At 45.4% G+C, this 14,939-nt stretch overlaps 1 protein-coding gene and 2 long non-coding RNA genes across 3 annotated transcripts in view; 1 reads left to right on the top strand and 2 right to left on the bottom strand.

Moving 5' to 3' along the window:
- Positions 1-51: 51 nt before the first annotated feature.
- Positions 52-367, bottom strand: LOC112078069 (uncharacterized). The gene is made up of 3 exons (XR_011478437.1): positions 311-367; positions 163-261; positions 52-67 (listed from the first exon to the last, which is right to left on the bottom strand). It is a non-coding gene; the product is annotated as an uncharacterized lncRNA (long non-coding RNA).
- A 256-nt stretch (positions 368-623) lies between these two features.
- On the bottom strand, positions 624-1,262 carry LOC139026588 (uncharacterized). Its single transcript, XR_011478436.1, has 3 exons — positions 1,218-1,262; positions 762-824; positions 624-665 (listed from the first exon to the last, which is right to left on the bottom strand). It is a non-coding gene; the product is annotated as an uncharacterized lncRNA (long non-coding RNA).
- Positions 1,263-4,699: 3,437 nt separating this feature from the next.
- The window catches only part of LOC112078068 (sodium/potassium/calcium exchanger 1), a 14,933-nt gene continuing 4,693 nt past the window's right edge, over positions 4,700-14,939 (top strand). The window contains exons 1-3 of the mRNA XM_024144418.1: positions 4,700-5,028; positions 5,722-6,765; positions 8,271-8,476. Coding sequence (XP_024000186.1) covers positions 5,916-6,765; positions 8,271-8,476 — 1,056 coding nt within the window. The 5' untranslated portion in view covers positions 4,700-5,028; positions 5,722-5,915. The remainder of the gene's footprint in view (positions 5,029-5,721; positions 6,766-8,270; positions 8,477-14,939) is intronic.

Genomic DNA, 14,939 nt, shown 5'->3' with positions numbered 1-14,939 from the left:
CTGTTCATCAGAGGTACCTCCTCTAACACACTATTTCCTACCCAGTCCGCCATCAGAGGTACCTCCTCTAACAGCACTCATCTTCCCTCACCCAGTCCGTCCATCAGACGACCTTAACACAACACTCATCTTCCTCACCCAGTCTGTCCATCAGAGCGGTACCTCCTCTAAACACTCATCTTCCTCACCCAGTCTGTCCATCAGAGGTACCTCCTCTAACAGACACTCATCTTCCTCACCCAGTCTGTCCATCAGAGGTACCTCCTCTAACCAACTCATCTTCCTCACCCAGTCCGTCCATCAGAGGTACCTCCTCTAACAGACACTCATCTTCCTCACCCAGTCCGTCCATCAGAGGTACCTCCTCTAACAGACACTCATCTTCCTCACCCAGTCTGTCCATCAGGTACCTCCTCTTACCACACTCATCTTCCTCACCCAGTCCGTCCATCAGAGTACCTCCTTCTAAACACACTTCATCTTCCTCACCCAGTCTGTTCATCAAGGTACCTCCTCTAACAGACACTCATCTTCCTCACCAGTCCGTCCATCAGAGTACCTCCTCTAACAGACACTCATCTCCTCACCCAGTCTGTCCATCAGAGTTACCTCTCTAACACAGACCTCATCTTCCTCACCCAGTCTGTCCATCAGAGGTACCTCCTCTAACAGACACTCATCTTCCTCACCCAGTCTGTCCATCAGAGTTACCTCCTCTAACAGACACTCACTCTCCTCACCCAGTCCGTCCATCAAGGTACCTCTCTAACACACTCATCTTCCTCACCCAGTCTGTCCATCAGAGGTACCTCCTCTAACAGACACTCATCTCCTCACCCAGTCCTGTCCATCAGAGGTACCTCCTCTAACAGACACTCATCTTCCTCACCAGTCTGTCCATCAGAGTACCTCCTCTAAACACACTCCATCTTCCTCACCCAGTCTGTCCATCAGAGTACCTCCTCTAACAGACCACATCATCTTCCCACCCTCGTCCACAGAGTACCTCCTCTAACAGACACTCATCTTCCTCACCCAGTCTGTCCAATCAGAGGACCTCCTCTAACAGACACTCATCTTCCTCACCCAGTCTGTCCATCAGAGGTACCTCTCTAACAGACACTCATTTCCTCACCCAGTCCGTCCATCAGAGGTACCTCCTCTAACAGACACTCATCTTCCTCACCCAGTCGTCCATCAGAGGTACCTCCTCTAACACACCATCTTCCTCACCCAGTCCGTCCATCAGAGGTACCTCCTCTAACACACTCATCTTCCTCACCCAGTCCGTCCATCAGAAGTACCTCCTCTAACAGACACTCATCTTCCTCACCCAGTTCGTCCATCAGAGGTACCTCCTCTAACACACTCATCTTCCTCACCCAGTCTGTCCATCAGGGTACCTCCTCTAACAGACACTCATCTTCCTTCACCCAGTCTGTCCATCAGAGGTACTCCTCAACAGACACTCATCTTTCTCACCCAGTCTGTCCATCAGAGGTACCTCCTCTAACACACTCATCTTCCTCACCCAGTCTGTCCATCAGAGGTACCTCCTCTAACAGACACTCATCTTCCTCACCCAGTCTGTTCATTCAGTAGTACCTCCTCTAACACAAACAAGTGCATTCAATCATACCCTCTTTCTGATTTATATCCATTGTCGTACTGTTATATGACAGAACATGTCGACTGTACTGTTAGTATTGACAATACATGTCAACTGTACTTTAGTATTGACAGAACATGTCGACTGTTAGTATTGACAGATACATGTTCATACTGTACTGTTTAGTATTGAAGGAGCCGTACTTTAAAACGGTTCTAGCGTCTCTTGGCCAGACATAAACAACTTGTGTATTTTCTGAACACCATTTTTCAGCTACTGTAATCCTCATAATGGACCTGCCTTCACTTTTGAATTCAGGGAGTGAAATTAAAAACTTGTTTTGTTATAAGTTGTTTTTTTAAAGGCCCAGTGCATCAGGAAATATACAGTTATATATATTTCCACACTGTGAGGTTGGAATAACACTGTGAAATTGTGAACAATTTCTAATGTCCTTTTAGTGTAAGAGTTGTTGACAATTCAGCCTGTTTTGGCAGGAGAGTTATGGCCTTCCACGGTGACATCACTATGGGGGAATTAGTTAATAGACAATAAGAAAGAGAGTTCTAAACCCCTCTGCCAATAACAGCACATTTTCAGTTTTCCCCTCCCCACTCAGACCACTCCCAACAGACCTAGCTAAATTGTTGCTTGAGAAATTGCCTGTTGTTAAGAATCTACTTTGTTTATTTTTGACCATTTTAATTAAAATCACAGTAAGGTACTTAATTGTTACCCAGAAATGATTTGATATTGACATAAGAGCTTTCTTATTTTTAAATATTGCTTTATTCCTAAATGAACTTTTGTATGCCAACAGTGTTTCCTCATGCAGTATAGAATCAAGCTGCATTCTGGGATGTAAAACTACTGTTATTCTCCAGTGATGTTATAATCCCCAAGAATCTTCTCATGCAGTATAGAATCAAGCTGCATTCTGGGATGTAAAGCTACTGTTATTCTCCAGTGATGTTATAATCCCCAAATATCTTCTCATGCAGTATAGAATCAAGCTGCATTCTGGGATGTAAAGCTACTGTTATTCTCCAGTGATGTTATAGTCCCCAAGATATCTACTATCTCCATCATGCCATCCTTGCTGTGTTGTTCAAAGGCTCACTGATCTGTGTCTGATGACATGGTTAGAGTTGCGTCCCGACTCTCCACACTTCTCCTAGAGTGTGCTCTTGCCACTTCCTGTCATCGAAACAGACAAAGAGAAACAGTCAGAGCCCAGAACTCAGGGAAATGGACGTTGTTTAGAGAATTAAGGGAAGAGGATTACTGTCTGGAATCATGTGTTTTATTAAAAGGTTTTAATGGTTGAAGGATAAATTATAATGTGTGGTATTATATAACCAATAAATTGTTGTGAAATAAAGTGAATATCTGTAGTTATTTATGAAAAGAGCAAAAATAACTTATATAGGTGTCCTTTATCTCCTCATAATAACCCCTTTTATATACACTACCATTAAAAAGTTTGGGGTCACTTAGAAATGTCTTTGTTATTGAAAGAAAAAGCAAAAAAAATGGTCCATTAAAACAACATCAAATTAATTGGAAATACAGTGTAGACATTGTTAATGTTGTAAATGACTATTGTAGCTGGAAATGGCTGATTGTCACCTATGTTGATATTCCATTAACAGAGGCCCATTATCAGCAACCATCACTCCTGTGTTCCAATGGCACGTGTTAGCTAATCCAAGTTTATCATTTTAAAAGGCTAATTGATCATTAGAAAACCTTCTGCAATTATGTTAGTACAGCTGAAAACTTGTCCTGTTAAAGAAGCAATAAAACTGTCTAGACTTGTTGAGTATCTGAGCATCAGCATTTGGGGTTTGATTACAGGCTAAAATAGCCAGAAACAAATAACTTTCTTCTGAAACTCGTCAGCTATTCTTGTTTTGAGAAATGAAGGCTATTCCATGTGAGAAAATTGCCAAGAAACTGAAGATCTCGTACAACGCTGTGTACTACTCCCTTCACAGAACAGCGCAAACTGTCTCTAACCAGAATAGAAAGAGGACTGAGAGCCCCGGTGCACAACTGAGCAAGAGGACAAGTACAATTAGAGTGTCTAGTTTGAGAAACCGACGCCTCACAAGGCCTCAACTGGCAGCTTCATTAAATAGTACCCTCAAAACACCAGTCTCAACGTCAACAGTGAAGAGGCGATTCCGGGATGCTGGCCTTCTATAGGTGTCCTTTATCTCCTCATAATAACCCCTTGATATAGGTGTCTTTATCTCCTCATAATAACCCCTTTATATGGTGTCATTTATCTCTCCATAATACCCCCTTTATATAGGTGTCCTTTATCTCCTCATAATACCCCTTTATATAGGTGTCCTTTATCTCCTCATAATATCCCTTTATATAGGTGTCCTTTATCTCCTCGTGATAACCCCTTTATGTAGGTGTCCTTTATCTCCTCATAATAACCCCTTTATATAGGTTCATTTATCTCCTCATAATACACCCCTTTATATAGGTGTCCTTTATCTCCTCATAATAATCCCCTTTATATAGGTGTCCTTTATCTCCTGATAACCCCTTTATATAGGTCCTTTATCTCCTCATAATAACCCTTTATATAGGTGCCTATCTCCTCATATAACCTCTTTAGCATGCCTAGCTGTAGTGGGATGTCTCAACACTAAAGGAAGGCATCTGCCTAAATAACTCACCTTCCTCTCATCACCAAACCCTGCCTGTCTGTCTGCCTGCACACCTGTCTGTCTGTCTGCCTGTCTGCCGTCTGACGCACCTGTCTGCCTTTCTGCCTGTCTTTCTGCCTGTGCTCTTCTGCCTGTCTGTCTGCCTGCTGAGTGTATATCTGCCTGCCTATCTTGTCTGTCAGTCTGTCTGTCTGCCTGCACACCTGTCGGTCAGTCTGTTATATCTGCCTACCTGTCTGCCTTTCTGCCTGTCTTTCTGCCTGTGCTCATTCAGCCGTCTTGGTCTTGCCTTTCTGTTTGCCTGCCTGTCTGTCTGTGTGCATAAAGGAGAACTCTTCAGAATTGTAATTATGCCTTGACAACCCTCCTTCCACTTCAGCGCGCAGACATGGTTTGGGTTTTTCACAGCGTTGGTGGTTGGAGACACTGCATGCACTTGGCGGGTGATGAACAAAATGAATAGGAATGCATTGAATTTGAAGCAGTTTAAACGTGTTCGTGAGAATGTGAGAGATTGTGTRAACACCTCGCCTAATCCTCTTAAAAGACTGCAGGTATTATGCTGAGCTGTGGAGAGGAGGTGTGAGCTGTCATCCTGCGGTGCGCCCTTGTAGCTGCTCACCAAAAACTAGAGTCAGCATCTCTCAAACCAATCCCTTTACGTTAGCGCACACAGCTGGAGAGAGACCTCGCGTCCAGATCACCTCTATCACAACAACTCAGCGATTAAAGGTACGTTTTTATTAACAATTGAAAAAGGGTTAAGTATGGTTTACAGATGTTTTACAGAGAAAGGATTTAAGCTACAATAATCGTCATTGACCTTGTGAAAGCCTAGGATACTTGTCAATGACTCCATATCGGGCACTGTTTCTTGCCTGGAATTTCCCCACAAAATTCAGTTAAATTTATCATTATTTTCGTTTCTTAATTTTTGCCCGACCCACCTGGATACACACGAGAAAATGAAATGGTTGGTTGAACATTTGGAATGAATCATATCGCTTATGCCGTCTCGACTCGAGGAGCGCATATCAGCACGTTCATGACCCGCGCACGTCAATGAAAAGTAGGGGCCTACATAATTATATTTTCTAGTTTATTCGCTGTTTTTTTAAATTGTATTGTCATTTGTACATTAACTATAATTGCTGCATTTCATTACACGTGCCATTTAATCTGTGCAGCCCTTCGGAGAGCAGAGTACCTGCAATTATGTAGCCATAGTAACAGGTGGCTGTATCCCCATCCTGCGCGCTCCTGCGACTCCCTTCACGTGAACGCGCCCTTATAATACTCCAGTAGTGTTTTTATTATTATTTTATTACGTCATTATGTCAAATGTATGACGTGAGTTTTGCATTGTAGTCTAAACTGAGTGAATCATGGATTTATTTCCCCCCTTTTTTTTATATATATATATAGGTTGGTGCTGGGACATCATGCCAGGACTATGACATTAAAACAGACTATGCTGAAGATGTGTGCTGACCGCTTGCTGAACTCCATTATTTGGCCAACTAATGCTACTGGACCTGTTCCCATAAGCCTCACCATGCATCTGACACGGGCCTAATCACCCGCAGTGGGATTCAAGACCCCTCTGGCAGCGGGGAACAATGCATTTACCACAAAGACGGAGACTCAACCGGAGTCGCATCCTCTTCTTCCTCTGTGGTGTATTACTGTGCTGCGTCTACACCGTGACGTTCAAGGCCCGGCTGCAGGAGCCATGGGTGGCCCGCCAGGCCGCAGCAGAGGAGGATCCTGGGACAGCACTCCCAGAGGAAGGGGGCGGTAGTGATAGCAGTAGTGTTCTGGAGGTAGACACACGAGAGGTGGTGACCTCTAACCCCTCTAGCCTAACAGAGAGCTATGATGATGATGTCATCACCAGGGCTCCTACTGTGCTGGAGGGGGATGACGTCATGGTGATAACTGTCAACAGGACGGACATTAAGCACTGTATCTACGTAGAGGACCCTGAACCCGAGCCTCCGACTGAACCTCCTCCCACCTCCCCTCCTCCTAACACCACCACCTCCCCGGGTATCCCTGGAGACGTCCCCCACAGGAAGGGAGAGTACCCAGAGGACCTGTTCACGGTGGACCAGAGGAGGCAGGGCTGGGTGACCCTCCACATCCTGGGCATGGTCTACATGTTCGTCTCCCTCGCCATCGTCTGTGACGAGTTCTTCGTCCCGGCGCTCGGCGTCATCACCGTGAAGCTCGACATCTCCGACGACGTCGCCGGGGCGACCTTCATGGCTGCAGGAGGCTCCGCCCCCGAACTGTTCACCTCTCTGATTGGCGTGTTCATCTCCCATAGCAACGTGGGCATCGGGACAATCGTGGGGTCGGCGGTGTTTAACATCCTGTTTGTCATCGGGATGTGTGCCATCTTCTCCAGGGAGATGCTCCACCTCACCTGGTGGCCCCTGTTCAGAGACGTCTCCTTCTACATCATAGGTAATAAACACAATATCATCATTTTACAGATAAGAGGTAGAGAATAATAGGTTTTTCCCAGAAATCCCGGTTTGTAGAATCCCGGAATCAGGAGGGAATAAGCAGGACATCTGGAATCCTCCGTCCCGGATTTCTGGGAAACCTGGGAATGTTGGGGGAAGTACGTACTTTAAAGGGTGCTTACCTTGGAGCCAACAGTCCATCCCATTGAAATTGGTCAATTGCATCCTATAGTTTTCCCCTTATAGTGAACTATATAGGTACATACACTCTCAGGAAACAAGGTGCTATCTAGAACCAAACAGGGTCCTGCGGCTGTTCCCATAGGAGAAAACGTGTTGGTTCCACGGGGAACCCCTTTCCACAGAGGGTTCTACATGGAACTAAAAAGGGTTCTACTATTGTGACAGCCGCAGAATCCTTTTGCGTTCTGGCCAAAGGTAGTGCGCTATATAGGGAATAGGGCTCTGGTCTATAGTAGTACCACTATATAGGGAATAGGGCTCTGGTCTATAGTAGTACCACTATATAGGGCTCTGGCTCTATGTGTACCACTATATAGGGAATAGGGCTCTGGTCTATAGTAGTAACACTATATAGGGAATAGGCCTGGTCTATAAGTAGCCACTATATAGGGAATAGGGCTCTGGTCTATAGTAGTACCACTATATAGGAATAGGGCTCTGGTCTATAGTAGTACCACTATATAGGAATAGGCTCTGGTCTATAGTAGTACCACCATATAGGGAATAGGCCCTGGTCTATAGTAGTACCACTATATAGGGAATAGGGCCCTGGTCTATAGTAGTACCACTATATAGGGAATAGGGCCTCTGGTCTATAGTAGTACCACTATATAGGGAATAGGGCTCTGGTCTATATAGTACCACTATAGGGAATAGGGCTCTGGTCTATAGTAGTACCACTATATAGGGAATAGGGCTCTGGTCTATAGTATACCACTATATAGGGAATAAGGGCTCTGGTCTATAGTAGTACCACTATATAGGAATAGGGCTCTGGTCTATTGTAGTACCACTATATAGGGAATAGGGCTCTGGTCTATAGTAGTACCACTATATAGGGAATAGGGCTCTGGTCTATAGTAGTACCACTATATAGGGAATAGGGCTCTGGTCTATAGTAGTACCACTATGTAGGGAATAGGGCTCTGGTCTATAGTAGTACCACTATATAGGGAATAGGATACCATTTGGGACTCATCCTCTCCTCTCTCCTAGACCTGATCATGCTGATCGTGTTCATCCTGGACAACTCTATCATGTTCTCACGTTTCTTGCCCTCCTCCTCTTCCTGCCCCTCCTCGTCCTTCCTCCCCTCCTCTTCCTCACTCTTCCTCCTTCCTCCTCTTCCTCCCCCTCCTCTCCTTCCTCTTCCTCCCTCCTCCTCCTTCCTCCTCTCCCTCCACCTTCTTCCTTTTCCTCCTCTCCCTCCACCTCCTCCTTCCCCCTCCTCCTCCTCTCCCTCCTCCTCCTCCATCATAGATCTGATCATGCTGATCGTGTTCTTCTTGGACAACACCATCATGTGGTGGGAGAGCGTAATGCTGGTGTCGGGTTACGTGGCCTACGTCTGCTTCATGAAGTTCAACGTGCAGATCGAACACTTCGTCAAGACGCAGATCAACAAACACAAGAGCATCGTGAAGATCATCATGCCAGAGGAGGAGGAGGAGAAGGAACCCAAGAAGGTTGGTAGTGTTGTTGGGACTTTGTCAGGCAGTTTTGGTGAAGCAAAAAGACAGACAGACAGACAGACAGGTAGGCAGACAGGCAGATAGACAGGCAGCAAGGTAGGCCGAGTGGCGGACAGCCAGACAGACAGACAGACAGACAGACAGACAGACAGACAGACAGGTAGACAGAGTGGCTGACAGACAGACAGGCAGGTAGGCAGACAGAGTGGCTGACAGACAGACAGACAAAGAAACAAAGAAAACTCGACCAAAAAACAATTACCAGGATATACAAATACTAGAAAAGCCCATTGTAATATCACCCAGGACCCAGACCCTCTCTGGTCCAGTCCATGAGAGACAATATCACCCAGGACCCAGACCTCTCGGTCCAGTCCATGGAGACAATATCACCAGGACCCAGACCCTCTCTGGTCCAGTCCATGAGAGACAAATATCACCCAGGACCCTCTTGGTCCGTCCATGAGAGACAATATCACCCAGGACCCAGACCGTCTCTGGTCCAGTCATGAGAGACATATCAAACCAGACCCGGACACTCTCTGGTCCAGTCCATGAGAGACAAATCAACCCAGGACCGGACCCTCTCTGGTCCAGTCCATGAGAGACAATATCCACCGGACCCGACCCTCTCTGGTCCAGTCCATGAGAGACATATCACCCAGGCCAGACCCTCTCTGGTCCAGTCCATGAGAGACAATATCACCCAGGACCCAAGACCCTCTCTGGTCCAGTCCATGAGAGACATATCACCCAGGACCAGACTCTCTCTGGTCCAGTCCACGAAGACATATCACTCAGGACCCAGAACCTCTTCTGGTCCAGTCCATGAGAGACAATATCACCCAGGACCCAGAACCTCTCTGGTCCAGTCCATGAGAGACAATATCACCCAGGACCAGACCCTCTCTGGTCCAGTCCATGAGAGACAATATCACCCAGGACCCAGACCCTCTCTGGTCCAGTCATGAGAGACAATATCACCCAGGACCCAGACCTTCTCTGGTCCAGTCCATGAGAGACAATATCACCCGGCCCAGACCCTCTCTGGTCCAGTCCATGAGAGACAATATCACCCAGGACCCAGACCTCTCTGGTCCAGTCCATGAGAGACAATATCACCCAGGACCCAGACCCTCTCTGGTCCAGTCCATGAGAAACATGGTTGATTCCTGGACTGTCATCAGATCCTGTGTTTATCCATCCAGCTCTTTTGTACAGGTCACAGAGTGTGTGTTTGTGTGGCAGCCAGACTCGGCAGCCTTTGATGATTGGGACTGAATCCCTGAAAGGATCCCAGGTGTCAGAGCCAGCGTAGGGGAGCATGGGTCAGGGGAGGACAGGGGGACGGGGATGATGTAATGCTGATGAGATGTAAAGTAATGTCAACCACATCAGTTTGTCATTGTCACACTGGAGGACCGTATTATTCAGCTAAATCACACACCTGGTGCCAGTCACCGTATAGCTCTCGTCACGATCATCTGAATATCCATTCTCTGTGTTTCATTATATATTCTTTGGGCAGACAAAGCTGTAGCAGGAATGATTGTCCAGACCAGTAGAAACAAACAGCACCTACCTACTTCAACGCCACAGGAGGTTGGTGGCTCCTTAATTGGGGAGGACGGGCTCGTGGTAACGGCTGGAGCAGAATCAGTTGAATGGTATCAAACACATTCAACCCAATGTTAATTTTTTTATTTTATTTAACTTTATTAACCAGGAAAAGCCCATTGAGAACCAGAGACTCTTTCTCAAGGGAGACCAGGCCAAGAAGGCAGCAACAATCAATACTTTACATCATTACAACAATACAACAATACAAACACACAACAACACAACAACACAACAACACGATCCAGCCTGGTTTGGTGCCGTTCCATTCGCTCCGTTCCAGCCATTATTATGAGCCGTCCTCCCATCAGCAGCCTCCTGTGCTAAACACACAGGTACTGATTCCCACACAGCGTACCATTCTTCAGTTGTCACAGCTTCATATTTAGCTCCATGTTACGTTGTGCTAGATGATAAGCGTTTGTTTGTCAATGGCCCTCGACAACAGAGTAACCAGCTAACAAGCATGTTTTGATTAATTTTTCACACACACACACACACACACACACCACACACACACACACCACACACACACACACACACACACAACCACACACACACACACACACACACACACACACACACACCACACACACACACACACACACAACACACAACCACACACACACACACACACACGGTCATGGCACACTTCTACAGGTGATGATAAGACAACAGGATGGATAGCGTGTGTTTGTCAATGGCCCTCAGCAACAGAGTACCAACCAGCTAACAAACATGTTTTGATTCATTTTTCACACACACCCACACACAACACACACACACACACCACACACACACACCCAACACACACACACACACACACCACACACACACACACACACACACACACACAACCACACACACCACACACACACACACACACACACACACACACACACACACCACAGAGTCTCCATGCCCCCTGGAGGTCGCTCCCATAGAATTATGAATTAGAATACTAGAATGGTCATGACTCTTGTTATGATGCGATAAAGGGCAGCCATGTTGGTCAGGGAGTTGGTCAACCACGGTGTTACCAGAGCTGTGAAGAATGATTCTGCGCTGTATGTTGTTAGCTAGCTAGACAGTTTTAGAAGAATGATTCTTTCATTTTTCAAATTACTGCCAATATGCAAACAATGCAGTCAATCCACAAGCGAACACGGACTCAAATCAAACATGATCTCAGCCTCATTGCAAAATGTGTAGAATAGCAGGAGATTAGCTATAAAACTGCAATTGTATCTCTCTGTTCCATGGCAAAATGTGTAGAATAGCAGGAATGATTTTTCATTTCATACCCCAAGTTAGGGGTTTTCCCGGGCTTTCTCAGATCTTACGGGGGAGGGGGGGCGCAACACTGCAGTACACAACTCTCACAATACACCTCAAACACACACAACACACACCTCAACACACACACACACACCTCCAACACACCAACACACACCTCAACACCCACACACACCCAACACACACACACTACAACACACCAACACACACCCTCCAGCACACCAACACACCCTCCAACACACACCCTCCAGCACAACAACACACACCCTCCAGCACACAACAACCCCACACACACACACCTCCAACACACACCCTCCAGCACACAACACACACCCTCCAGCACACCAAACCTCCACACACACACACCCCTCCAACACACCAACACGCACCCTCCAACACACACTCTACAACACACACTCTGCAACACACACTCTGCAACACACACTACAACACACTCTACAACAACACACACACAGGGCAGCTGTCTAAGCCCCTTAGTTTTTTTCAATCTTTACTAACGACATGCCACTTTGAGTAAGGCCAGTGTGTCTATGTTTGCGGATGCCTCCACACTGTACCGTCAGCTACCACAGCGACTGAAATGACTGCAACACTTAACAAAGAGCTGCAGTTAGTTTCAGAATGGGTAGCAAGGAATAAGTTAGTCCTAAATATTTCAAAAACTAAAAGCATTGTATTTGGGACAAATCATTCACTAAACCCTAAACCTCAACTACATCTCGTAATGAATAATGTGGAAATTGAGAAAGTTGAGGTGACTACACTTCTTGGAGTAACCCTGGATTGTAAACTGTCATGGTCAAAACATATTGATGCAGTGGTAYCTAAGATGGGGAGAAGTCTGTCCATAATAAAGCGCTACTCTGCCTTCTTAACAYCACTATCAACAAGGCAGGTCCTACAGGCCCTGGTTTTGTCTCACCTGGACTACTGTTCAGTCGTGTGGTCAGGTGCCACAAAGAGGGACTTGGGAAATTACAATTGTCTCAGAACAGGGCAGCACGGCTGGCACTTAAAAGTACACATAGAGCTAATATTAATAATATGCATGTCAATCTCTCATGACTCAAAGTGGAAGAGAGACTGACTACCTCACTACTTGTTTGTGTYAGAAGTGTTGACATGCTGAATGTACCGAGCTGTCTGTTTAAARYACTAGCACACAYCTCAGACACCCARYCATACCCCACAAGACATGCCACCAGAGGTCTCTTCACAGTCCCCAAGTCCAGAACAGACTATGGGAGGCGCACAGAACTACATAGAGCCATGACTACATGGAACTCTATTCCACATCAGGTAACTGATGCAGCAGTAGAATCAGATTTTAAAAAACAGGTAAAAATACACCTTATGGAACAGCYGGGACTGTGAAGAGACACACACACACAGGTACAGACACACGCATATGCACACAAGCGCTAGCACACTGTTAGGTTCTAAATAAACAGAGTAAGAAAGTCACAGACGCTTAGTAAAGCTCATTCCAGGCTGTATTACATCCCACAGGGCGGCGCACAATTGGCCCAGCGTCGTCCAGGTTTGGCCGGGGTAGGCCTTCATTGTAAATAAGAATTTGTTCTTAACTGACTTGCCTAGTTAAATAAAGATTTAAAAAAATAAAAAAATAAAGTTTATTCCCCTACTGGGTCATACAGCTGCATAGGACAAAGAACACATTCACACAAGTACTGCTATTTAACCCTTTCTCCTATGCTGAGTCTCCTCCTACACATCTGAACAGCCAATACATCTCTGTTGCTATCCAGAAGATTAGTGATCTACACTACCGGTCAAWAGTTTTAGAACACCTACTCATTCAAGGGTTTTTCTTTATTTTTACTATTTTCTACATTGTAGAATAAGGTTGAAGACATCAAKACTTTGAAAAAACACATATGGAATCATGTAGTAACCAAAAAAGTGTTAAACAAATCAAAATATATTTTATATTTGAGATTCTTCAAATCCTTTGCATTGATGACAGCTTTGCACACTCTTGTGGCATTCTCTCAACCAGCTTCATGAGGTAGTCACCTGGAATGCATTTCAATTAACAGGTGTGCGTTCTTAAACTTAATTTGTGGAATTTATTTAGTTCTTAATGCGTTTGAGCCAATCAGTTGTGTTGTGACAAGGTAGGGGTGGTATACAGAAGATAGCCTTATTTGGTAAAGACCAAGTCCATATTATGGCAACAACAGCTAAAATAAGCAAAGAGAAACGAGTCCATCATTACTTTAAGACTTTGAAAGTTTCTTCAAGTGCAGTCGCAAAAACAATCAAGCGCTATGATGAAACTGGCTCTCATGAGGACTGCCACAGGAAAGGAAGACCCAGAGTTACCTCTGCTGCAGAGGATAAGTTCATTAGAGTTACCAGACTCAGAAATTGCAGCCCAAATGAATGCTTCACAGAGTTCAAGTAACAGACACATCTCCACATCAACTGTTCAGAGGAGACTGTGTGAATCAGGCCTTCGAAGTCGATTTTCTGCAAAGAAACCACTACTTAAGGACACCAATAAGAAGAAGTGACTTGCTTGGGCCAAGAAACACYAGCAATGGACATTAGACCGGTGGAAATCTGTCCTTTGGACTGGAGTCCAAACTGGAGATTTTTGGCTCCAACCACTGTGTCTTTGTGAGACGCAGTGTGGGTGAAAGGATGATCTCTGCATGTGTATTTCCCACCGTGAAGCATGGAGGAGGAGGTGTTATGGTGTGGGGGTGCTTTGCTGGTGACACGTTTTATTTATTTTACCTTTATTTAACTAGGCAAGTCAGTTAAGAACACATTTTTATTTTCGATGACAGCCTAGGAACAGTGGGTTAACTGCCTTGTTCAGGGGCAGAACTAGAGATTTTTACCTTGTCAGCTCTGGGATTCGATCTTGCAACCTTCCGGTTACTAGTCCAACGCTCTTACCACTAGGCTATCTGCTGGTTACTAGTCCAACACTCTTACCACTAGGCTACCTGCTGGTTACTAGTCCAACACTCTTACCACTAGGCTACCTGCCACCCCACACTGTCTGTGATGTATTTAGAATTCAAGGCACAATTCATCACTATGGCTTCCACAGCATTCTGCAGCGATACGCCATCCCATCTGGTTTGGGCTTAGTGGGACGATCATTTGTTTTTCAACAGGACAATGACCCAACACACCTCCAGGCTGTGCAAGGGCTATTTTCCCCAAAAAGGAGAGTGATGGAGTGCTGCATCAGATGACATGGCCTCCACAATCCCCCGACCTCAACCAAATTGAGATGGTTTCGAGTCGGACCYCAGAGTGAAGAAAAAGCAGCCAACAAGTACTCAGCATATGTGGGAACTCCTTCAAGACTGTTGGAAAAGCATGCTAAGAGTGTGCAAAGCTGTCATCAAGGGAAAGGATGGCTACTTTGAAGAATCTCAAATATAAAATACATTTTGATTTGTTTAACACTTTTTTGGTTACTACATGACTCCATATGTGTTATTTCATAGTTTTGATATCTTCACTATTATTCTACAATGTA

Source organism: Salvelinus sp. IW2-2015, unplaced genomic scaffold (assembly GCF_002910315.2).
Source record: "Salvelinus sp. IW2-2015 unplaced genomic scaffold, ASM291031v2 Un_scaffold5215, whole genome shotgun sequence".
NCBI classification, from domain to species: domain Eukaryota; kingdom Metazoa; phylum Chordata; class Actinopteri; order Salmoniformes; family Salmonidae; genus Salvelinus; species Salvelinus sp. IW2-2015.
This window is presented reverse-complemented; position numbering and strand designations above follow the sequence as displayed.